General features: G+C 49.5%; 1 protein-coding gene across 5 annotated transcripts in view; it reads left to right on the top strand.

Moving 5' to 3' along the window:
* The window catches only part of NTRK3 (neurotrophic receptor tyrosine kinase 3), a 197421-nt gene extending 171188 nt beyond the window's left edge, over positions 1-26233 (top strand). For 4 of the 5 annotated variants that reach the window (XM_013181903.3, XM_048071959.2, XM_048071958.2 and 1 more), the window contains exons 16-18: positions 1777-1851; positions 18567-18725; positions 21624-26233. In XM_013181903.3, coding sequence (XP_013037357.1) covers positions 1777-1851; positions 18567-18725; positions 21624-21809 — 420 coding nt within the window. In that variant the 3' untranslated portion in view covers positions 21810-26233. The remainder of the gene's footprint in view (positions 1-1776; positions 1852-18566; positions 18726-21623) is intronic. The other variant, XM_013181905.3, reaches the window with a different exon arrangement.
* The last annotated feature ends 44 nt before the right edge of the window (positions 26234-26277 follow it).

Below are 26277 nucleotides of genomic sequence, written 5' to 3'. Positions count from 1 at the left end.
TCACTGAGGCAAGACGCCAGATTTGATGGGCCACCAGACTGATCCAATATAGTAAATCCTGTGTTCCACTGTGGATTCGGAGACCAAATTATCAATTAATGTGAAGCATTAAAAAAATCCAAATCCCTTTTAGTTCCCTGCAGTCATTAGTGACAAGATACAATATCTATAGCTCAGATGCTTTGCCAGCATCCCCTGGCAGTAAGGCAGAAACTCCACTCCTAATTTTTCTAATACATACAAGAAAAACATATGAGATCAGTGGTTTTTAGAGTCAGATTCAGCTGCCTCTTCATATTTACTTAGATGGAGGAATAAATCAGGTTTGGGTTACTCTCTGGGTTAGTTATTTGTTATCGGAATAAATGCATGGTAATAGATCTGACAGGAGAAGATGTTTCTCTTTCAGCTCTGCGTTTGAGGTAGAATTTGCTTTGTTCTGCACTATATTATATTGATGTTTTTTTTCCACTGCTGATGACTTCATCTGCTCTGCTTCCTTCCAATGTCCATACCTCTGCCACAGCTGGCTTTAGGATGCGGATTTATGTGATAGATATTTCTCTTTCTTTTTCCCCAACTGTAACACTGTAATGCAGAGGCAATTTAAACAACCATCATGAAACAATTTTCTAAACCTTTCCCCCACCCATTTCCTACCTCAACTTTTTGGGAAGGGAGGCGAGTCAGTCATTCTCAGAGCAATTCCCCAAGCAGAACGAGCTGTCAGCTACATTTAGCAGCTCAGTTTTCACCTCTGGAGCAGGGTGGGAAGGCGCCCGGGGTGATGACTAGGCAGACACACCCTAAGCCCGTATTTTGGGTTTTCCCTGGGCAGCTGTCAGCCTGAGCTCCTAAGGACCACAGCCAGAAGCCTGCCCCCAAACCACTATGCTCACCAACTGCCCTTTCGTCCTGGGATTTTGCCTGCCTTTTGTCCTGGTGGGAACACAAAAATCTTGCTAAAGAGCCAGCAGACTTTTTGCTAATGGTTTACTTTTAATTTGCGCACTGAGATCCTTGCCCTTTCTCCTCCCTTCCATTCCCCAAACCTTTCCTGCCTCGATGCACTGGAAATTGTAGCATCGTATTTTCCAATTCCCTTTTCCCTTCATAGGGTTTAGTTTTGCGAGCACCTGCAACAGCACTGGTGGGACAAAGGCTTTGGGGGAAAAGCAGGGTGAGGTACCAGGTGCTTCACTGGGACATTTGGCCAAAGATGCCCTTTCACTCTGGCTACCCCTGAACTTGGTTGAGTACAGACATCAGGTCTGGGTCTTGTTCCACTGGCAGAGACAGATGGGTCCTTGCATCATGCCCAGGAGGGCTGGCGATGGATCAGGAGCTGGAAGCTTAGGTACTAGATCCACAGGAGCCTCTCAGGACCCCTAAAATTTCTTCCAGAGAGGGACTCAGGGTCGCCAGGGGATGGGGCTTCTCTGGCCAAGGAGAAGTCTGAAGAGCCCGGAGCCCACTTTGGCTTTTGCCCAGCACCAGTGCTCGCCCCTTGCCCTCCCTCTGCACTGGTGCAGGTGACGCCGTGGGGTGCCAGGTGACAGCCACCAGGGCTGGGGGCTCGCCTGCCCCGTGCCCTCCCGGCGAGGGCTGCGCAGAGCTGGGGTGTTGCAGGCAGTGAAAGACGTACGGTTCGGTTAAAGACATACCCTTTCCCTTCTTGTCCCCTTGCTTCATCCCCCCCCATCCCTCCCTCCCTCTCTCACCCTCCCCTTCTCTTTTGTTTGTCTCCTTCCCTTGTTTTCGCCCATTCACTGTCAGGAAGGGCCGCGTCCGAAGGGCCAGTTCAGCGCAGCGTGGCAGCGACAGAGACTGGCACCGCCGGCAGCTGCAACAGTGAGTGGATCCCGACCCCTGGGGCAGCTGGAGGCGGGGGACTGGTGCTGCTTGGCCGTGGAAACACCCGTGGGGCCGAGCGGCTTTGGGACTAGGTCGGGTCTAGTGCGTGTGGCAGCCGAGGGGCTCTCGTGTGCGGTGGGAAATGTCCGTGCTTCTCTACTCCAGCAGCTCTCTGGGGCTTGTATGGAGAGGTAACGGGATGAATGCAAAAGTCCTCAGTGCAGTCCTCCTCCGTGGGCGTTCAGGCTGTGTCTGCACTAGCAAACAGCGTGGGACGTCCTCTGGTTCTGATGGCAGCGTGCTCAGCACAGCTTATCTCCATGCAAACCTCTCCTGCCTCCAAGCACGTCAGTGTTTGCTCTGCCTACCGGGGACCACCCCTGGCTTGTGTTGTCTTCTCAACAGTTGCTTGGATGCTGTTGAATTGACGGGGACCTAACGCTGGCCATTTAAACAGTTGGACCATCACATGCAAACCCTCATGGCTTTTGTTTGCTAGTCTAGCCACAGCCCCGGTGTCTGAGCAGCTGGGTGCCTGCAGCTGCCACTGAGCAGACTGAGAGCCCCACCGCTGCTCCCCTCTCTCCTTGGTGCAGCAGCATGGAAAGATCAGTGTGGGTTCGATGCTCTGGCAACGCAAAAGAGCTCAGGTGGTGGCTGATGGGAGCCATGCCGGCCAGCTGAGGGCTGGTGAATCCCCTTTCCCCTCTCCCACAGAGGTGAGCCCTCATCCCAGAGTTGCGTGCTGGATGCTGGAGCCTTGGGATGCAGCGAGGTGGGATGCAGCACGGTGGGTCCCCAACACTCGCTGCATCCCGGAGGCTGCTGCTGGCAATCTGCAGGGCTGCTGGAGGTCAGCTGCAGGAGCTGATGAGAGGAGCAAATATTGAACTCGACTGTCCATTGTGGTTTTGCTGCTTGTGCACAAGGAAGCACTCTGGATCCTGAAAGTTGGGGAGCCATTGCTTAAGTCTGTTTTGGATTGAGTTAATCCACCCAACGACACTGTGCAGAGCATGATGAGCCCTAACAGGTTAAGGCAGAAAAGTGATGGCTCCCCGGTTTATTTCTCAATAGCTTCCCTGTGCCAGCAAGCCTTAAGAGATGCACATAAATATTCGCAAAGTAGCCATGACTTGGACAAATTCCTGGGGGCAGGGAGAGCTAAAGGCTCCAACTCCCCAACCCCTCACCTCTCTGTGGCAAGGCTGGGTGAGGTGTGTGCTCCTGGCCAGGTGATGGAGGACCAGCTATTGCAGTGCCCAGCCTCCTCCCAGCACCACTGCGCCCCTGTCCCAGCAGCAACAGGGATCCAGCGAATGCCTACGGGGTGTGAAAGCAGCTCGGTGGGTTTGCAGAGCCCTCCTGGACCTGTGCTGGAGCAGGGCTCTGGCAGTTTCTGACTGCTGCCCAAATCACAAGGGAGTGTGAGTTTAGGTCTCACTGGCTTTACAGGGGCTGTGTCAGCAGTTAAGAAGACGTGCCACCAAAAGGTGATTTTGTTACGTTTATGCCTTTCTGAGCCAAAACTGAATTGCAGGGTGTGGATGGGAATTTAGTTCTAAGCTCTGATGTAATTTTGTATCCTCAGGCCTGAAGGCAGCTTTTAAAAAATGATTTCCCCCTGTGCCCTGACACTATTTTTTTGCCTTTCAATCATGCCCTTATGACAGAACAAATACAGGACTTGACCTTTGCAATGTGACATAATAATATGTGACTTCTTTATAGCTCTTTTCATCCAAAATGTTCGGCAGACTATGAATCTGATCCTGCAACCACTTACCACTGGGCTTAGCACTCAGTTGCCCGAGCAATCCCTGGGGAAACCAGAGGAGCACTGACATGCAGAAGTGCTGTACCTGGTATTATTCACAGGATCAGGCCCCAGAGAGAAGTAGCACATGTCTGTGAATAGCTACATTTTGGAGATTCTTATTCAGAGTCGCATGGCCAGCACTAACGTGACAGCCACCCCTTGGCTAAAATGTCATGGCAGGTAATGCTTGGGTCATGTTTATAGCTATCGTCTACAACCACGTTGCTTCTGTTATTATTTTTTCCCAGCCTTGAAAGCATGCCAATTAATAAACAGCTTATCCTGCACCATTTGATCCTGCAGAAATCACAGCATTTTCACTTATTAGTAAGTAGCAATTGAAGAATTATAACTATTCAAGAGGAAAAAAAAACATAACTGCTTGCCCTCTGCATCTCTTCTGAAACAACCTTGCACTGTGCCCTCAGAAACCCCAAGCTCAGGCTCTTTTTCTTGACAGAGGATGGAAATCCCAGACCAGTGAATGCTTCTGCTGAAAAACGCTTTCTGCTCTGCTCTTCCTGTTCTGAAAGGCAGACCCCAGTTAGGTGCATGGAGAAGAAGTGATATCCCAGTCTTGGACTGGGCTGCAGGCCCCTTCTATGCTACCAGTGTAGCCAGCCTGTCACCATAGGAAATTCAGTTAGTCCTTCTGTGCCTCAGTTCCCCAGTCTTAAAAGGTGATCCCTGGTCATCTTCAGCAAGGAGATACACTTCCACCAAAAATAAATACAAAAAATTACAAGAGACAGTCGTTATGGTGTTGGGAGACAGGTAAGTACAGGGGAAATACATAGGGAACCTGTGAGCTGAGACACTTGGTGTGCTGGTTCAAGGAGAGTGAATTTGGAATGTTCTTGGTAGCTGGAAAATATGAAGAAAGAAGCAGGGGTAATCCCTGCACCCATCTCCACTTGGTGTGTTCAGGACAGGCAGAAGCAGGAGAGAGATCCTTTCTCCCTTCTTGGTGATGGGAATTGGATAAATCTGGGGATGGAGACCCCCGCATCAGCAGGCATCTACACATTTTTCTGTTTTCTGCCATCAGAGCACTGCATCCCCCCGCCCTTAGAAAATAAATTCATTAGGAGTGGAGAGGAAGGGATTCCCAGGATCATCAAACCCAATCCCCTGTTGCATCAATCACATCAGATTTATCTTTTCATAATCAAGCAGCCCTATTAAATGTGCTCCTAAGGGAAGACAGGCCCAGCGTCTCGTTGCTTGAACTTGCAGATTCTTCTAATTTCCAGCCCGTGCTTAGTCACGGCCCGTTCGCCGAGCAGCAGGTGCCTGGCACGGAAGCAAGAAACTTAGCACAGTTTTCTTAAAATAACCACCCAGAAATGCTATTGAGAAAAAAATTGCTGAGGTTGCCGAAGGGAGCATGCAAGGTCAGGTAATGACAATGGCAAGGCCTCAGCTCACACGTCTTGCCTCTGCCTTGTAGTGCAGACTTTACATCACCGCCTGCCATTAATCTTGTACGATCCAGCTGAGGTACAAGGCAGAAACGCCCACGGAACAAAGGAACTTCTTCGCTGTTCTTCTACATAATATTCATTGTGTAACACCCTGTCTCTTTTGCAAGGTGTAACTAACCCTGAGCTAAACACCTGCCTATTTTCCCCTTTCTTGGCAGGCTTTTCCATGACATTTATTGCTTCGTTGTACAAGCCTTTACCTGCACGGCACTTTTGTGAAGCGAGTGGGTTGCATCGCCCCATTTTTTTACAGGTTAGGAAGGGAAGCACACAGAAAGTCCATGACAAAAGCCAGAATAAAATTCCACCCACATTGCTGCAAGGGCAGCTGTCCTCTCAAATGCCCCTGCTTCGTTCAGGGCAGCCTTTTTCACTCCAAACTGCCCAACTGCTGCAGAGCCAGAGGAAAAGGGCTGGTGCAGCAGCCTCCCTGTTGGCACGCTGCTTGTTGCATGCCATGGAAACGATGGGATGCTCTAGAGCCCTGACTTGCTCTCATTCTTGTCCTGTTGATCAATCAGAATGCGCAATGAGGTGGCAATGGAATCAGGGGAAGGAAATAAGTACATGTAGCCAAGCTGAGAAGGGCAGAGGTGCAAAAACCACGCAGTTAGCCAGAGCAGCACACATTAGTTCTGACCCAGCCCATGGAGAGCAATGGCACATGGAGACATCCAGGCTGAGATGCAGCATAAACTGCCAGAGCCACTCAGGGGGAGGGCTCACTTGACAAAAACACGGTTGCTTATTTAACTTGGCAGGTGTTCAAGTGAAACAGGCACGAGCAGGAGGTGTCAGAGCTGTTCTGGGTATCAGCGTGTGGGATTTTTGACATTCTATTTCAGTGCTCCTGTTTGGAAAAGAAATTCACTCAGAAACCCTTTTTTTTTGTTTTTTGTTTTTTTGTTTAATCACTACTTAAATGTCATAAGAATTGTACAGTACCCACCGTAAAGTTCCTAACAAATTAAAATTTTTATTAGTCTATTACCTGAAAACCATCACCGGGGTTACTATAAAAACCTGAGGCTCTCCAGAGGGAAGGATGTCAGTAGGTCTAAAACGTGTACAAATATATTACATCGCCATAAAGATCCCAGGGGTCAGACGGGCAGCCCCCGGCCCCAGAGCAGCAGGCTGATTAAGGTGGGGAGAGAATGAGGAACGTCTCCTGATGGGTGGACAGCAAGCAGATCTCTCCGCTGGTTTTCCTGCAGCTGGGATGGGTGAATGTTTGGGTCTGTGCCTAGCTGCTTTGGGTGGCTTCAGAGGAAGGTATTGGTGCCGTTCACACCCACCTCCCTTATGATAAGGGAAAGTAAGTGCCCCAGACAGCTTGCCCCCACTGTGGAGGAGCCTCTCGGGACCGTTGTCCCCGTCCTGCTGACTCAGGGTGCTGATGCTCCCACCCTGCATCCACGTGGGCACAGCTCTGCCCTCCCAGGTGTTTTCAGGACACCACCACGGCCAAATTCAGCCAGAAAGCAGCCAAGGAAACCCACCCGTGCATGCCCTCCTCCTGCAGATGACTCCGGATGAGTCTCTCCGAATAAGCAATGCCTAAATCCCGGGCAGGGGACAACCTCATCCAGCTCCAGAGCCACAGCCCACACGCACTGCCCCCGGCAGCTGGCACCTGGGTGACCAAGTGTCCCCTGCTCTGGTCCCCGGGTGACAGCAGGGCCAGGAGACACCGCAGCGGTGGCTCCCGAGCAGGTCCTGTGTCCCCGCAGAGCCAGGGGGGGGCTCTTACAGGTTGTTCCTCACCGGCCTGGGTGGGTGTCAAAGATTAATTACCATTTAGCCGGCTGCATTTCCATCTCTGCAGAAGGCTGCAGCGGAAAAGACAGCAGTAGTGGGATAATTTACTCCGGCATTACACAGCAGATTACCCTGTACTTACAGGGTCACCGGTTACCATATAATTAGACCTCCAACACAGGGAAATCAGCCATAGGTTTCCAAACCTCTCTTCTTCCCAGTGTCAGAGAAGCCGAGGGCCAGCAGCAAAGTGCAGACCAAAACCTCATTAGGTGCATTTAAAGCTGTTAAATAGCTTAAAATTCAGGCTGGGGGAGGTGCAACGAGAAGGCAGCAAGAACACCTCTCAGTCAGTGAGAGGGAGGAAAAAACAGAGCAGTTTGTCTAGGAAATGCAGGGAAGCTGAGGCAGAAAGCAGGGCTTTGAGGGAGCTACAGGAGCCAGGAGGTTAGGGAACCTAACCTCTTTTTTTTTTCCATGCACCCAAATCAAGCAGCTACTCGCGAAGCGTTTTGAAGACTAACATACACCTTTTATTATCAAGCACAAATTCCAGCAGCAGCTCATTTCACGTCTCGGGTGGTTAACAAACACGAGTCAGCCGTGATCAATACACGGCATATCGCTGAGAAGTGAGATTGTGCCTGCCCCGGGCCACGCTGCACTTCATCCTCATAAATCCTGTCCTCTTCAAACCACACACGGTCCCTTGCGGGGTGACAGCTCCCCAGCAAGCACGTGGAGAACCCACACCAAAGAGCAAAATGGGAATCTCTGTGTGCCCCTCCAGCAACCATTATTTTAAATATTGCACGGCCACGTGCCCGGGACTCAGCCCCACAAAGAGTGGCCATAAAGTCAACAACTTCTGGGGAGGTAAAGCTGAAACAAAGACGGGGAAAGCAATTGATTTCTGAGGCAGGATGGAAAGAGCTGTACGTAAATAGTTTGGCTAAGCAATGATCAGAGGGGGGAGATGTGCTGCCTGATTGCAAATATTTACATAGTTGTGAGCCTAAAGGTTAGGAAATGTTTTTGAAGGAAGTATATAGAAGATAGCACAAGGATAAAATGCTGAAGATGAGGCAGGGGAAAATCAGTGTGGCAAGCAGGAATTTCCCATTGTGTAGGCAAGATTTGCTTATGATTTCCTGAGGGAAGCTGGGGGTTGCCCACTGGGATGTTTGAATTGGTGCCCATCAATACCTTAGCAAATCCTTTAGGTCCCTCATTCACAAGGGAAACAGGGCAGAATGGAACTTAACAGGTTTTTTCCAGCTCTTCTCCTGGGTCTGTAAAGCTGTTTCATACGCAGACATGCGTGTCATTGCCTGTGCATGCTGCATGCACATACCTAATGCTCTTGGGCTCCAGCAGCTTATCCAGAGGCAGCGAAACCAGCCAGGGCTTTAAGCCCAGCGTTTGCAGTCACGTTTCTCCTTGAAGTAAATGCTCCAGCAATGACATAATTGAGGACTGTCCTGTCTGCTCAGCATATGTCTGTGGGGGTCATTCATCCTACCAGACGCTGCAGAACATTAGTGGTTTCTTTAGGCTCACTTTCTCTTTCCGTCCTTCCTCTTGTGGCTAACCCTAATGGAGAGCTGGTGTCTGGAGACTCCACTAGGAAGACCTGCCTTGTTCAGAGAGCTGGCCATCCAGGAGCTAGTCCTGTTTCATGGCAAAAACAGCCACATGTGTCCTACAAGGTGCTGAGCTTGTGAGATGATCCCAGTGGGGTCGGTGGGGTGAAGCACCTGGCTGGCTGCAGGATGGGGAGCAGAAGGCAACCAGTGATCGCTGCAATGGCCACTTAGTGCTGGAAGGCTCTAATGACATCTGCAACCCGGTTCCTGTGTTTGTGGGTTTGCTTATTTATTTAAGCTCCTGGCTAAGTAAAGCAGGGAGGAAGGATTTTAACTCGCAGTGGTTAAAAGGCATAGGACTCCTGCAACTCTGTCCTAATCAAGGACATCTGCAAAACTTGGTTAAGAGCAGAGGAAACTTCAATGCACAGGATGTCTGGGGTGAAAAAGTGCTTGAGCAGAGAAGGATGAAATGCTCGACTCTTCAGTTTCAAGTTTAGTTTGTTTTCCATCAGAACCTGCAGCCAAGCCCCAGCCTTAGACGGGTGCGGGTGCGCTCTTCTCCTCCACGTGCCCACCACGTGCGGGCTCTTTGTGTGCTGCACTACCTCGTAACAGGGATGCTTGAGGCAGGCATGGGAAGGGCACGTCGAGGGCATCCTTCCCTACTTTGTAAGTTTAGCCATTAGCCTCATCGAATGCCTGTGTCTCTGCAGTGGCTAAAATCGTGTGTGTTTGGGGGGGAGGATGTTGGGGTGTGCTTTTGTGGTGGGACATGGCTCTCCGTTCAGCGCTGCCAGAGCCAGCCCAGCTTTCACACAGGCACTGATGAGTTTAATCACTTCGTTAGTAGGTGTGACACTGCAGCCTCCGATAATGAGCTCTTTATTTTAACATGGCTTGCAACATGTTTGTGTGAGATGCCATCTGTGCTTGCACTGCCTTCATTAGGAGAGAAAGCGTAAGCATCTTCTGGAGCTGTTTGGTATTTCTGTGATGTTTCCCTGCTGAGCAACCATTGTTCAACTGCAGGGTGAGAACTCGTACCAGAAGGAAAGCACCAGCACCCAAAATGCTTAAACAGGCCAAATAAACCGTTAGGTACAGCACTGGGAACCATCCTCAGCTGGCCTACAGGAAATTAGCTAGAAGGGACGATCCAGCTACTTTATTGCTGAAAGTTTTTCATGGTGGTAAAGCACTAGAGCCCATTCCTCTAAGCTAAAATACCATACTTTTTCAGAAAAGCAAGGAGCAGATGCCTATCATAAAGAGACTTTTATTTTTTGTGCCTCCACACTATGATTGTGCACAAAAATCTCCGAGTTGCCTGCCCAATTTTTGGATATAATAGATGCTATTAAGATTTACATGAGGAGCTGATTCCTCAAAATCTCCGCACTCTACGCATTTCTATAGATGCCTGTTGGTGAGCCGGCAGGCAGCATGCTCACGGTGTTTCTCTGCTATCCACCAGCCCTCCCAGATGACAGACTGTCAGCTCAGCACCCAGCTGCGTGTAAGGGAAGGGGCTCTGCTTCTGCTGGGAGTCCCCATGCCCTGCGTTGTATTAAATTTGTGTCTCTCTGCGGCCAGGCCTATGCTCAGTGAATCTGACATTAATAAGAAATAGATTCCCAAACAATCTAGCCTAATGAATTTTGAATATTATTATGATTAATGCCAAGGCAGTTGAACTGATTATCCAGCATCCAGAAGTTAAGTAATGGAGCCTTATCTAAATCATGTAGAGTCGTCAGTCAGGGATGGCTCTGGCTGCAGACAAAGACGGAGCATTATTGGTTACCCAGAGGGGAGTCACTGTCAGGACAGACAGAGAGGAACGATGGAAGGGGAGATTATGAGATACCAATCTGAAAGCATTTTAGCATAGAGTGATAGCACATGCAAGTGCTTTATTGGTATTATTTCCTAAGCTGCATTTCTCAGGCCACGTCGAGATGTTGCTTTTATACCGCCAGGTTAGGATTTATTGGTCAAATATTCTTCCTACTTTCTGGAGCCAGAAACCGAGCTGATTTTCATTCCCTGTGTTGCCACAAGAGTAGAATCCTGATGGACATGTTCCTTGCATCGTGATGGTTTAACTTAGCCTCTATCTGATTAGCTTTTGAGCTATTAAACACTTCTTGTAGTATTACCGGCTCACTGCAAAACGATAATGCAGATCAGTCATGGACAATTTCTGTTGGTGCTCGCAGTCTTTGCAGACTGCAGATCCCCTTTGAAGTTGGAACCAGCTAATAGCTGTGTTGTTTCATGGGTATTGCACATCTCTGAGCATGTCCGCCCTAAAAAAGAGCGCGGTGCGGTGCCAGGGTCTCCTACCTTGTGGAGAAAATCAGTAAATCCATGTGGTGCCTGACAAACTGGTTATCTGATGGCTGGAGTTTAAAAGGGTTTAGTGGCTTACCAGATTATGCTGGATGGAGTGTCCATGTGGGGGCTGTGGTGCAAAAAAACCGCAGAGGCCACTACCTGCATGCACCCCTCTGACCAGCCACCCAGCACCAAGCCACAGCCGAGCAGTGGGACTCCTAGGAAGCCATCGGGTGTCCCACTGGTGAATCCATCCCAGTGCTCCCACTTCCCTCGGCTGTCTGAGATGTCCTAATGTGGGGTGTCTTCATTCTGGGCCCCACAAAGCTTTCAGTAGGTGGGCCTGGGGGGGCAGGAGTCTATAGCAGCACCTGGTAGGACGAGAGTTGAGGTGGCCTCACTGACCTCTTTTCCAAGTGCTTTGCAAACTAAAGTTGCTCTTCCCATATATATCTTCCTCATAGCTCATGTCCCATGTTCATGATGGAGATCATTATTTTTGGAACATTTATTTTTACATGAAAATGAGAAACTGGCCCTTGTTCCTCTGCAGGCTGGTTGCGCAGCCCTCTCCTAGCTGCTTTGAGAGCTGGGAAGGAAAGGGGAGTGGTGATCTGTGGTAAGGGGCACACCAAATAGATTATTGGCAAACATAATTAAAAATATATGTGCAATTACTCCTCTGTTTCCCTTTTCTTAACCATCCTCTGCATTACCCCTGGCATTTTTAGATGGCAGATAATATAAGTGAGAGGACTCTTGGGTACAGGCAGCTCTTAGAGAAGCAGTGATTTATCTCAGGCCGTTTTGAGGTAGCAGAATTTACCTCTAGCTACAGCCACCCCTCCATGTCTGCCCCCCCCTCATTTGCGTAAGTAATTGGCAGCTTGTTAATGGCTCATTAGGAATGCTGAAAACCGTGGGATTAAAACACACTCAGTGGAGCAGAGATGAGGGGAACAGGGAGAAAGGACACCGTCCCTGCTTGCAAATTACACTGCTTGATTCAACGTGATGCAGAATTACAGGTCATAAAGCAACTAGTTTGTTAAATGAAGTAAGGAAAAACAATGTCAATGGCAGGCTTTATTCTTAGGCTCATGTTTAAACACAGTATGTGCAGCTGGGGGGAACAAACAGTCCCTTGCCAGAGTCCAACTGACAGCAGGAAGGTCTCACCCCCTTCTCAGTTTCGCATTAACCCTGCCTGAGCTCTCCCTGCTCCTGAACAAGTCCATCTGGCTCCTTACATCACCTCGCGACAGGGACAGTTGGTTGCTTTCCCCATGTTCTCCCTGGGTAAGTCCAATTTCTGGCAGCAGGCACCTCTCCTGCTTTGGGCGAGTCTGGGACACCCGGTGCAGGTGCGTGCACATAACAGATACGGCTACGGTCACTCTGCACCTTGTAAGCCCCCAAAACCCTCTGTGACCCCTTGCAGATAGCTATAAGGTGTCTTCACTCACTGGTGTGCAGAGGAGCGGGCTGCAGGCCCCACACTGCAGCACCTCCAGGGCCTGGGAGAGATGGTTGGGTGCAGGGCGTGAGGATGGGAACAGGATCAGACCATGCCCAGAGAGTGCAGCAAACACATGCAGAGTGGTGCACGGAGAGGACACAGTGAGTCGAGTTAGTTGAAATGTTTGGCAGAAGCTTTTCGCTGTTTGTTGACAGTGTTAAAACCCACCTTCAGCACTGGATGTGACAGCGGGGACAGCAAAGGTACGAGACTTGAAGGCAAGACCTCAGTTGAGAGAGTTTGCAGGGACATCTTACAAATTTTTTAGAAGAGGAGGGACCGGGGGCTTCAGCCTGCGGCTGGTACAGCCATGATGCCTTTCAGAGTCAGGAGAACAGCTCTGTGATTTTTGAGGCGAGAATAACTCTGGAAATGGTGCTTTCTAAGATACAGCTAGCACCTTCCTTCCTGAATAAACCAAAAGGAAATTACAGATAAAGTACTGGGGAATCACAACGTGCACTTTAATGCAGCTGCCTCTGATGTAAAGTACTTAGGGGCTTAAGAGCCCAGTAAGGTGGCAGTTGAGACCATGAACTCTGGGACAGCTAACCATTAGCAAAGCCCCGATCTGGCTGGCATGTCAGAGTCGATCCCTCTGCTTTGCAAAAGGTGCCCAGGGATCTCTCGGGATTCACACAGGTAAAATGCTGGCACATCTGATTGATAGATAGACGTCTCTCAGTTCTGGATCCAGCACTGATGGCAAGGAAGGACTGTCTCCTCCTAGAAAATTTTCACCCACGAACATGTACATCCCTTTGCCTTCTCCCTGAGAAGCCACCCTCTCCTGCCCCAACCTTATTTGACAAACTTCAGCTCACAAGGGCACAATCTACAGTGGTTTTGTTCAATTTATTATTTTTATTTTTATTTTGTCCAAGAACTCAACTTAGCCCAAACATGCAGCTTTTTGTGCTTCTTGTTTCCATTATCTTTTTTTTTTTTTTTTGTCCTGATGAGGCCGTACATCTGGCTGCTGGGGGAATGGTCAGAGTTAATCTTCCAGGGATCACCCAGCTCCTAGAGCTGAGGTCTAAAGGACACGTGTTGTAGTGCAGCCCGGCCTGGGATGACAGCCAGGTCTGCAATTAAAGAGGAGCCCGGGTCATCCCTACCTACAGCAGCAGGAACCGAGGCAGCAGTCAGGGAACGTGTCTTATCGCTACCTCTAAAAAGAGGTGATGTGTTGAGTGGGTTCTCCTGGAGAGAAATAGTGCCAAGGTCTCCACTACTGCTACGCGATTCTGTACAAACTCAAACATCCCAGCTTCCTGCATGCTAAGGGAAGATCAAGCAATGCTGCACCATACAAAGACACCTCACGGTGGTTCCTGTGACTTTCCCAAGGCAGGAGCAGGAGCAGAACATCCCCAAAGTAAGCCAGGAGCAGGAATACAGCTGTCAGATGGCCTTGGAAAACAAATGTCAAATGACCTTGGGAAGCAAAGCACTGATTTATTTATTTACTTTTTTTTTTTCTTTTTTACTTCAAAGCTGGGAAGGCAACTGCACAAAAGGAAAAATAAAACACAGCCTTATAGCATGCCAGAGAGCAAATTCCATTCTGAGCTGAGATCTCTGAAGCAGCCCTCAGCTGTGAGCACGGTGCGGATGGCTCAGCAGCCCCCTCTGAATGCTGCCTTGGGGTACAGCCCTGGAGCTAGCGTGGGGGCCAGGACGGGGGGAGCAGTGCTGCCTGCTAATACCTGCCTTCAGAGCTTTGAGGTCTGGATTCCCGCGCATACAAAGTTCTCATGAGGGTTTTTCAGCTCTGCTCTGGTTTTGATTTTTCATGTTATCTCTGCAAGTGGCCCAAACCGCAGATATATTGCACTGCCTTTGCTGAACGCTGCTGCTCCACTACCTGCTGCTGTACTGTCGAACTCATCGGGGATGACATGTCATCTTTTCCCTTCCTAATCAGCTGGATGTCATTCAGAAAGCTGGGACAAGGAGAATCCTTTCCCCAGACACCCGCTTTCCTTCCTAGCAGACAAACCTAGAGCCTTATAATACTACTTGTACATAGCACTTATATAGCTTTACATCTTCAAAGTGCTGTACTAGCATTAAGTAATTATCTCTCTCCCTAATGGCCATTAACGCTGGCCTTTCACGAACCTCCCCCAGCTCCCCGAGGTTCAGCTGTAATACAGCAATAAGCTGCTCAAAGGGGGTGGCTGGTTATCTCGCCGTCTGGGGGCTTGGACGTGTAATGAAGCTTCAGAGCACAGCCTCGGTGCCCTGGAGTATCAGAAACATGTGGCTGGAGACCAGGTCGTGCCCTTGGGAGTATCCATTAGGAGGCGATGGAAATGAGTGGATGATGCTGCAACCCTGAGATGGAGACAGAAGAAGGAAACTTTGGCAGCTCAGAGGATACACACTGACTGCTCTATTTATTACCAGGATAGCACTGCAAACCGAAAGAGCAAAGCAGCGGGAATAACATGTCAATGTGGGCACGAGGAGTTGATCTTGGGAGAGGAAGTTAGAGCTAAAAATGTCAAGCAAAGCTAGACAGCCAAGGCAATGGGATAAAGAGGCCAGTCTGCAGGTCTATGAAGCATTAAAATAACAAGGAGAAAGGGTGAGCTTGGCAGCATCGTAGGATTTAAGGGGAGGAACAGCAGAGGATTTGCCTGCCGTATTTGCTTGAAAGCAAAAGCCTCTTCCAGGTTGTGGAGTGCCTCTGGGGGAGATGCTGCAGTGCTGCTGTCGGAGGACATTTTGTCCTTAGTGGCTTTGGGATGTGCACCTGAATGTGGCCTGGGGTCTCCTATCCCTGGCTCCCCAGGGGGATGGAGGAAGATGGGTGGGAAGATGACCTGACTATTTCAGAGCAGACTCAGCAATATCATGCTCTTGATGAGCATTAAGACCACGAGTCCTACGAGGTCACTTAGTTCAGAAGCCTGCCATGAGCAGATACTTGACCAAAGCAAACTTTCAGATTCGAATGACACAGTAACAGTTCCTTCCAGAGCCAAGGACATGCCATGTAAACAGGCTCCGCAAAAGAAAAAAAAAAAAAGAAAAAAAAATCGCCAAAAAACAGCATCTAGGTTTTTTTTTTTAGCCTGATTTAATAGCATCATTTTGCTTTCATGCTGTTGGCAATGACTGGTCCTGTAAATGAAGCGTGCAGCCGTGGCAATCACGTGCAAGTCGATGCTGGCATAACACAGATAACAGCCACTGCATGTTATGCAAAAGATTTCCTCCATCCTGGACACACTCTGTTTCCTATGGCATCAGTAGCTCAATCCATCTGTGCTCAGCTCTAAATCATTTTGCTACATCAGCAGAAAGCAGGGTACAGCTGACTGCAGACCAGGAAGGCTCAACTTAGCGTTCGCTCACTGTACAGCTTCAGAGCAGGACCTTTCCCTGCCTTCCTGCATCTGTTTTCTCATCTGTGAAATGGGAATTTTAATCCTAATCAGTTTGCAGTGGGAGCACTAAGGGACAGTCAAAGGAAATGCTTTAAAATGTAATACTCAGCCTTGTGTGCTAAGCTAGGCATTGGAGTGATTTTTGTGGTCCAATTTAATTGATGCTTGTTCTGCATACAGTTAGCTAGCAGGCGAGACTTAACATTTGCTCTCAGAAATGTGGCATTCTGTGTGAGATGCAGAGAATACCTTTGAGGTTCTTACCTATGAGCACAGCTGAGCCATATGTCAGGATCCGCACAGTTCTGGGCATTGCTTGGCTTTGTTTTTTTCCCCAGAATTAATGTATTACTTAGTACCGGATTTATTTTTAGTAAAAGATACATCTCATGTGACATAGAGGGCAGAGATGCCAAACAGAGAGTTTGGCAGTCGCTGGACTCTACCATATGAGCTAAGCCAAGATCATGTCGTCACGTCCTTGGGACAACTATTGACTGTGTATGTCACTTTACTGGCAATTTGTCACTAGGATGTGTCTAGAGGAGACCAAAGACCTTGACTGCGCTGTAGTTTATTAGAACTGAAATGGGTCTACTGGCTTCTCTGCTGCTTTCGGAGCCAAATCCTCAAGTGGTGTGACTCAGGGCACTCCCATTCAAGCAGTAGGGCTCATACTGTTTGTGTAAGCTGAGGGTCTGGTTCATAGATTCTGAACTGCCCTAAGATCTCTTCAAATGGCAGTTAAATGTGCTCAGTACGTTGTACTACCTGTAAACTCAGATGATCCTGCAAGATTCAGGACATTGCAAATGCAGAGAGCTTTGTGATATGTAATCATTTTGAGATTGCCAGAAAACTGAAGAGCTAGAGCTACTTAAAGGGGAAAAAATAAGCATTAGTGCAAAAGAGTTTTTGCAACAATCAAGTTTGATGTATGTCATGTTTGGTCGATAACATTTCCTTGGAGCCCTTCACAGAAAGGGAAAGCAACTTGTAAAAGCTGAGAAAGCAGGAAAGAGCTAAAATTGCGGACAGGGTTTCAAAGGAACAAACCAAGAAAAGAGTATTTCCATTTCCATTAAGGGAGGACATTCTTGGGAGTTCAGAGCAGCAAGCTGAGACCACACCAGCCAAGGCATCTCTGCATAGGAGCTGTAGAGCTGCACGGAGCTTTTTATCTTCACGCATCGCAGTTCCGAGCATTCTGCACTTAGGAATGAAAGATGTTCCCAAGACTTTTTAAACTCCTTCTCTCTTTTGTAGAAAGAGACGTTCAGAGTTAGAAACAGGGCTGGTCCACAGACCTCTGAGCACAATGCGGCGAGCCCAGGTCCAAATTCTGTCAGACCCCTGAGGGATCTGGCTGGCACCTTCCGTGCAGGAAGCCTGCTAGGCACTGTCCCCATTTCACAACCTATTCCAGCAGTGCTCCCCAAAACTGTCCCTCCTGCTTCCAAGAAATGCGGCTGGTCTCTGTACTGACCCTTCCCCACTCTGGTTTTAATCAGGCACAGAAATCGGTGGGAGCTTTGGAAAGCCAGGAGCTTGGAGGAGAGCTTTTGTTTGTACAAGAAACATTTTCATCCAAGCAAGCACAACGATCTCATTATTTTCAATAGCTACACACGTGCAGGAAAACTAGAAAGCCTCTCCCCCATTCCTTCATAGGACCAGAGAGATTTCTGCCTGTTTGATTCAGCTGCGGTGCTACAAAGTTATTAGCACTTGCTTTTTTTGGTGTCCGTAATGAGACAAGCAGACTTCTGAGCAGCACCACAAAAGCACTGTCTCTCATCACCGCTAAACCCTTGGACACTTTATCCTCAGCAGAAACGAGTGCTGGAGCCTCGTGGCTGTGCTGCTTCCAGCGCCGGCTGGGCTTATCAATTAGCTGCTTCCCCACAGATGGTGCTTCTTGTGTAGGACAGAACAGAGGGGAAAAAAAAAAAACTTTCCCTGCTTAAAGACACTTGTTTAGAAATCTCTAGTGAATCTGAAGGTAAATCCATCTGCTTTCGGCATCTTTGCATGTTTTCACCTGCTGGACTCACGCGCCCTAGAGAAGGGCAGACTGTGATGGAGAGAGGGCCTTTCCCTCACTTAGCACACCCCGATGGGACTTCACCCACGGGCTCTTCCATTTCCAGGCTCTCCAAAGGGGCTGGCTTTCCTGCCTCCATCAAACACTGGGCATATCCCTGCCTGTAAGAGCCTGTTCTTTACAAACAGACCGCCTTTTTGCAGTGCGGTCCTGCAGTCATTTACATATTCAAAGCACTCTTTGAAAAGGCCTGTAGCACAGTTTTATGAGTGCAAAAACCTTCCACGCAATTAGGTGATGCGCAGATGCCTGTGTATGGATTTTAGCAAGCCTTGCCGAGGAGGGACAAAGCCCTCTCTGTATTTCTGGAGGGTGCCTCAGAGCACCGAGGCCCTGCAAAACTCATCCCAGCACCTTGCCGAATGCTCTGCTCCTTGCCTTGCCTCCTGGCTCACCACCAGTGTAGGGTCTGAGGATGTGCCTGGCAGTTTGTCATTTGATTTCTTTACAAGCCCGTTTTGGGAGGAGACAACATCATTTATCTCGATACATTTCACTCCCTATCCGTCATATTAACCAGCTGGGACTGGCGGGCAAGCCCCTGGGTGGGCAGGGAGGCAGCATCCAACCGAGCTCTTTCGAGCAGCTCCTTGTTGATGGAGCTCACGGGGAGGCCCTGTGTTTGTTCACGTTATGTAAGGGCTGCTCCCTTCCCAGGGCTCCGTTCACTCAGATCTCCTCGTGCCTTTGTCCTCCCGCAGGTTGGAGGACACACCATGCTGCCCATCCGCTGGATGCCTCCGGAGAGCATCATGTACAGGAAGTTCACGACAGAGAGCGACGTCTGGAGCTTCGGGGTGATCCTCTGGGAGATCTTCACGTACGGGAAGCAGCCCTGGTTCCAGCTCTCAAACACAGAGGTACAACAGTGCTGAGATACCTTCAGCTGGAAACACTACTTGTTACCATCTCTGCTTTCCAGACTGCTTGCAAAGCCATCCATACACTGATGGTCCTCTCCTTGGCATTATTTCTTTTTCAGATTATTTATTTTTTCAAATTATTTCTTATTATTTCTTTTTTTCTTCAAATTATTTCTTTTTTCAGATACAGAGATAAGAAACTTCAGATAGCAAAAGTGTCATTATCTCCATTTAAGAGCTGGGGAAAGCAAGGCATTCAGGAATCAAAGGGCTCTGCCAAAGCCATGCAATGGGTTATCCCCAGTCTCTGCCCTCCGAGTTCCTGACATACCTCCGTAACAGCCGCACCTGATAAACTCTTGGGTGCTGACAGAATACCCAAATCACTGCTCAGATATAAGTTATTGAGTCGCCCTGCATTTCCTATGCTCGCTTTCTCCTTATTTTGTAGCTGACACTTTTACAGCAGCCTTCAGTTTGTGAGAAAGTGTTTGAAGCATGTTATATGGCATGTGGCACACTTCTGCAGGGCTGTTTGCCATGGGGACACCTATTATAGAGTTCGCCCCTGTTCCTTGAGGATGGGACCCAAGGGGCTGGTTCATCCTTGTTATTTCTTTGAATAACAGTGTAGGGCTGCACTGTAAAAAAGTTGAGGGAAGGCTGGCTAGGATTAGCAGAGTGTCAGAGCCGAGGTCTGAGGCACATCAGCAGAAATGCACTGGAAGATTTTTGCTCAGAATAGCAGGGGGTATTATAGAAGAGGAGCCAGATGCATTGACAGAGCTGTGTGTGGGAACCTTGAACATTTTTATCCTACTGTGTATCTAATGGATTTCAGAAATTTCACCTTTTGTAATGAGAAATGTGCATTTTCTGCTTTCTGGATATAGATCCCTTAATTAAGTGAGTTGCAGAGATGGCAAATCCAAGGTGTTGCTTTACATCTCTAATACTTGCCCATTCGTGTGCTCAATGGGGCCTGACTGCATATCCCAAAGTAGCACACGCAAACATTTTAGAGACACAAACAATGGAACAGACAGCGACAGAAGTTATTTGTCACGCTACTTAATGAGCTGCTCTTGCATTTCCCTGGGAGGGTAAATACAAACGCACACAAATGAGCACATGTGGCTTGTACATGGGTGAGAGGCATGCTGGAAAAGAGAGCTCAGCTGTCCTCATGCTTTCTGCCTCAGTTTCCTCTGCAGGGTAGTGGGGCTGAGAAAGTACCCCTGGCAGGAGGAGGGATAGTGAAGAGCTGCACAGATGCAGGGTATTGGTTTTCCTACCGTCCCTGGAAGAGCTGTGTAATTCCCTTTCCTACTGCTGCATCCGCTTCTTCCTGAGAGCTGAGGGCTCTCACCCAGACCACACTATCCTGCTGGGAGGGAGCTGTATTAGCTCTCATTTGGCTCATTTGTGAGTCATGGAGAAGGGGGCAGAACCCAGGGGACCGATGCCTCCACCAGCTCCTGGACGAGGAGACATCAGAGCAACGCAGCATGGCCACCACCGTAGAGCCTGGTGGGCCAAGCAGCAGCACCTCAGGTGAGGGCATTGCCAAGGCTTAGGTTTGCCTTCCTTCCTGCAGTGCCTGCGTGGCCTCGTGCCGCCAGAGCACTTTCAGCAGGTTTGTTCAAGGCTGGAGGAGACCCTTCCACAGCAGGAGGACGAGGCAGGGAACAACTTAATCTGAAAGCCTCGGCCAGTCCATTAGCCCTGTGCCCTTTGCTCTGGAGAGACAGGGCCCACCGCAGGGCTCCTCTGCATGTCCAGGACACCTGTCAGAAACCGCAACTTACCTCCTGTACCTCCTACCTCCTCTCACATGTCAGTGCTGCCAACAGCTTTGCCTGCGATGCAGGCTTCTCTGCACACTGCATCCGCCTTGGCCAGCTTTCAGCAGATCCTAATCGCTCCCCTCTGCATTTATATGCAAACAGCAGAGCGATAAGTATCCGTTGAGCTGTGTGGCAGGGCCATTACTATTCATAACTGATAAATTCCAAACACCCCTTGCTGGGTGGCTTCCCTCAACACACTGCTTGGGATCTGCGTCTGTCTGCAGAGCGTGGCAGGTCACTCGCACGCTGCAATGCCGGGACTCATCGGCTCCAGCCAAGGAGGCCAGGAGGTAATAGCAGCTCTCTGACAAATCATACCCTCGTTCCCTTTGCATCCATTCCTTCGGTGACCAAAACTCAAACAGACACTTAGGGGATGCCACTAGCATCCCTCTGAAGAGAATTTCATGCTGTCCAAGAGCTCACATTTCTCTCATTAGCAGCACTGACCTGACCCAGAACAAACTGTTAGCGCTGCAGTTTTTTTTTTTCTCCATCACAGATGTGATTTGAGATGAAATTTTTTTTTTTTTCCAACTGCTTTTCTGTGTCAAAATGAAGCAAAGCTGCCCTTGGAGATGAAGGTAGAAAGAGAAGTGCTGAACTCTCTCGTAGAACTCTCCTGGGCTTTACAATGGAAAGGACTCTTGATTTTCAGGGAAATAAAACAACATTTCAGCTGTGTAAAATATCAGTTTAGTTTGGGGATTGTAAAGCTTTTTTTTTTTTTTTTTTTTCATTCTTCACCTATCAGGAAAAACCTGACAACTTCAATTAAAACATCACGCAATTTGCTTGTAACCTCCTGCCTGGAGGGTGCAGTGAGGGAGGGAGGTGCCAAATGATGAAAGTTTTGAGAAGCTTCAAGACTGCTTCTGGAGAAAAACTTTTCAATGTAAAACCGTCATTTCTGACACACAGATGAGCACTGAGGATCTGTAGACCTCTAGGCTCCTCAGCTTTTCCATTCCCTCAACGGCCAAGAAGTATCCAGGACAGGACATTATCCAGCTGCTGCTGAGTGATTCTTCTCTCTTTCTTTCAGGTCATTGAGTGCATTACCCAAGGCCGAGTTTTGGAAAGACCTCGAGTCTGCCCCAAGGAGGTTTACGACATCATGTTGGGCTGCTGGCAGAGAGAACCTCAGCAACGGCTCAATATCAAGGAGATCTACAAGATTCTTCATGCTCTGGGCAAGGCCACACCAATCTACCTGGACATCCTTGGCTAGCAGTGGCCACTTGTCAAAAGTCCCTGCTCCTTCCTTCCGTCCTTCCTCCCTCTCCCCCCCCAAGTCCTTTGCCCCTCAGCTCCCAAGCAAACATCTTCATATAAACTCAAGTGCCTGCTACACATACAACACTGAAAACAAAACAAAACAAAACAGAAAGCAAACCAACAAAAATCCCACAAAACAATGACCTGTAAGGCAGTTTGGCTTATATATATTTATAGATATCTCTCTATATATAAATTCCACACCAATACAGAAAGAAGCTGCTGTTACAGAAAAAATTATAAGACTTAAAAAAAAAGGGAGAAAAAAAAAGTACTTAAATATATATATATATAATTAAAAAAAAAAAAAGAAAGAAAAGAAGAAAGGAGAAGGTATCTTCCCCCGAGCAACGAAGCAGTGAATTGTAACCCTGCTGTGAGTATGGTTCGGGCTGTTGGGCAGGGCTCTAATCTGGCTACAGCAGTGATGCCAGCCTGGGTAGGAGCTCTGGGAGGAAAGCCCTGCCCCGGTTGTATGATATGCACTGAATGTGTGAAATCAGTCCTCCCTTTTTGTCCTTGCCTCCCTTCCTCCTTCCCAGCCCACAGGTGATGGGCGCAAAGCCAGGGCGGTGCCCCTGGATGAACTCTTTTACTGAGCCCTTTCCTCCTTCTCCATCCCTCCCTGACCCTCTCTGCCTTCCTGCCTTTTTTCCTCCCTCCAACATTTCAGGACAATTTTTCTAATTTGCTGATTCTTAACTGTATAGACTCAAGGCTTTCAAACACACAGTCAAAGGATTGTGGCACCTACGGGTAAAACACACGCCGGGAACCAGCTGCCCTCCCGCAGACAGCGCATCGGCCGGACCCAGCTCTCCCTCCCTCTCCGGGGCAGGAGAGCAGTGGGACCGAAGGACCCCCCTTGGGCTGAGGGGCATCCTAAGACCCATTCCTGATTCATCCCAACCCATTCTGGTGTGCGAGACAGGAGTTTCGTTCTTCTCTGTGCCTGGCAGAGATGGCGATGCTGGGAGGAACAACCCCCCCCGTCCCCAACCCCTGCCTTTTCTCCCCATCCTTCACTTTCATTGAGGCCATGGGATTGTTCCCCCTCCCTCAGCTGTCCACACCACAGCCATATTGGTGTAGACCCTCAGCAGACAGGGTTGCATCCCCTGTTTCATGCATGGGGGAAGGCTGCAGTGAGCAGACCAGCTGGGAATCGCTTGCATGCCAGCTGAGCATGCCTATGGGGTCAGCATATCCCAGTGCTCTCCCTCCCCATCCTCTTCCCTTCCCCATCCCTGCCCCATGCCTCAGTCCAAGCCTCAGGCACAAGCCAGCGGGGGCAAGGGAGGGGGACAAGGCTTGTGAGATGGCTGGGAACCTACCAACACCTGCCTGCGGCCCCCTTGCCATTCTCCTCACGTCCCCAGCCCCTGAAAGGATTGATGCATCTGCCTTTGAGCTGTTGTGAAATGCAGAGGCTGAAGAATAGCTCCACAGGCAGCCCCGGGAGGAGGGGGGAAGGAAGGGAAGGTGCCTTCAGGAGCAGACAGCTCAGCGGATGGCTGCAGTGGCCAGCCTTGCATCTCAATGAGGATAAAGGGCTGACAGCAGCGACAGGGGGTGCTGGGGACAGCCAGGGAGAGAGAGCAGCATCCTCCCTACAGCCCACCTCCCTGGAGCAGGAAATTATCCCTATCTGGGGAAAGGCTGACTCAGACGCTGAATCCTGCCCATCCAGACTGGGCTGAGAAAAAAAAAAACCTTCCTGGGTTGCTTTTTTTTTTTCCTCCAGTAGTGGAGGACGAGGGGGAACCTCAGCTTGGCAGCCGCTCTCAGGAGGCAGAGAGCGGACGCCACAGGCATTGTCAAGGCAATTTTGAGAAGGCGACAATCGCCGGCACAAAAATAGCCTGCTCGGATGTGGTGCTTGTCTGGAAGGGAATGCAGATAGGGGAGGAGGAGACGCAGAAGGGATCTTGACTCCTTCCCAAAGCCAGAGTGGTGTTCAGGGCCAGGATGCAAGAGGAGATGGGTGAGACTGGCTGAGAACTGGTTATGGCCAGCGACTGAAAGGGAAGGTTTTGCATCCTCTCCTCATTCTCCTCATCTCTTGCCCTTCTCTACCTCCCACTCATGGCTCTGACCTTATGGTTTCAAATGAGACAGGAGACAATTCTCCAAGGAAGTTTGTGGTGTGAGCAGTGTCTGTGGGTTCAGTCTGTGCTTGGGTGAGGGGATGGGTGGCAGTAACCACATGGGAGTAAGGACACAGCTTTTTTCCTCACCCGCCAGCTTAGATTCATCTTTGGAAGTGAAAAAGACTGGTTGAAGGGTTGCTAGCCCTGGCATGGCTCTCTGTATGCAGGCTGCTTTGGCTGAAAGGACTTCAGAGTGTATGCAGGGAGAACAAGTGATGGCTGTTCATAGCCCAGTGCCTCCAAAAGAACTCCCTTTCCTGGGGCTGCCTGCCCCATACCCAAAAGGCCTCCTGCTCTCGTGGCTCCCAGGCACTGTGCTGGCCTGTGCCAGGCCACCATTTTGTCCGCCCTCCTCTCTGGCTCTCATTTCTCTTTTTACCAGTTTCATAGGCCTTTACACAACAAATTACCTAAAGACACTGTGTTCCCATAGCTGACGCTATTCCCCTAGAACCATCCTGCATAACAGCTATATCTTCCTTTCCCTCCTTCTTTCCTCCTTCCTCTCCTCCCCACCACCACCGCCCTGTCCCTCGTGCCAGCTATTTGTGTGGTCACGACAGTGAGGCGAGCGCAGGAGCCGAGCATCTCACCAGGCCTCTGGGCCACGTGGTGAGGAATAAGTCTGTGAGAGGTGAGGGGATGGGCCCCCAGAAGATGTGAACTGGCTCGGACCAAGGTTCAGGCTGTCTGCATTGCTATTAGCCCCACCAAGTGCAGTGACTGCCTCAGAAAAAGCCCTTTTGGCAAAGCCAATTGTGAGCAATTGCTCAGAAGAGCAGGACGAGCTGCGGTGACATCTCCCTGGCTGCCGCTGCTGCCCTGTGGCCCTTGGCCTGGTGGTGCTGGATGGAGGTTTATTGGCGGGGAAGAAGGGGCTGTGTTGTATTTTGGAGACGTGATTGAAACTGCTGCACCCCTTTTCAGTATGACAGGCCTGGTCAGGCGGGGAAGAGAGGCCTGGTTTTGGAGGGAAAGAGAGAAAGCATCTGTGCCGAGTTCCTGGTGAACACCCCGAGACCTCATTTGCAGAAGAACCTTCCCTGGGCCAGAAGAGGAGCAGCCCTTCAGCATGGATGATGGTCCCTTCCCTGCAGAACGAGGGGCTCTTGAGGGGATCCTGCCACTGCCCCACTGCATGTCAAGGGAGGAGGAAGAGCAGATTTGGGGGAAACCCTCACAGAGTTCCAATAAGTCTCATTGTGGGCAGCATTTGGAGACAGAGAAATGATTATGTGCTCCTTCTCCATTTCCAAGAGAGAGACATCCCATTGCCCGGCCTCTGCTAAGAGGGGAGAGCTATCCCTGCTGCACAGGAACACCAGCAGGTCTCATCCAGGTCCAGGGCAGGCTAGGCCTCACTCCCAGCACACCAGTGTGCCCAGGCAGATGTTCCCACCACCCAACATCCACCATCAGCAGCTTTCTGAAGGGCCTTCCTGAAAGGGAGCTGGGAGGAATGCTGCTCTGGGCACTGCTCACAAGGGGCCGTGGTGCCCATTCGAGCAGCATTCTGCTCCTGAGCACTGCAAATGTGAGCACCAACTCAGTCCCTTAACAGTGTCACTGACGTGATGCTGTCCTGGTGGTGAAGGCACTATTTAGTGCACGGTAGAGATGGCAATCTCATGCCAGGGCTGCAAACTGTGGGCAGTAAATTTGGCTCTAGCCTTACGGGCTCATCAGTGGCCTGTCTTGTCATTTCCAGCCATTATTTTTCCTTCCATCACGGTCTGGCAGGTTGCAAGATGAAAGCTGAAATGTAGCTAAGGGAAGCCTTGCAATGATCTGCCAGACTGGAAGCTCACCCTGTCTCCCACAAACATTTGCTGTTTGGTCTTTCTAAATGTCCCTTGATGCATATATTTTGGGGGTGCAAAAGAGCCTGGGCTGCCTCATTTTAGGCCTGGGCCTAGGCCCATGGCGTGTTGAATCGCAGACAGGTGGCTCTGGGAGCATGTGCTGCACAGACAAATGTGAAAAGTCTGGAATGCCTTTAGAGAGGCTGCTTGCTTGAGAGACATCATTAGCTTTGAGCCGTCTGCTTGTCCCCAGGAGTGGGCGGAACAAGGTGATAAAATATGTGGGGAAATAAAAAAGCCAAGGAAAGGGAAGGGCTGGTTTTAGAAGGCAAGTGAGTATCTTGGGTTGGGAAATTGAGACTGGTTTCAGGAGTGTGGCATAGAATTTTAAGTACCACAGTGTATACAAGCAAAGAAAAAACAAAGGAGAATAGAAACATACTAGAGCACTAGGACATTCTAGATGTAA

Source organism: Anser cygnoides, chromosome 11 (genome assembly GCF_040182565.1).
Source record: "Anser cygnoides isolate HZ-2024a breed goose chromosome 11, Taihu_goose_T2T_genome, whole genome shotgun sequence".
NCBI classification, from domain to species: domain Eukaryota; kingdom Metazoa; phylum Chordata; class Aves; order Anseriformes; family Anatidae; genus Anser; species Anser cygnoides.
The sequence above is the reverse complement of the archived record's forward strand: the minus strand, read 5'-3'. Positions and strand labels throughout refer to the sequence as shown.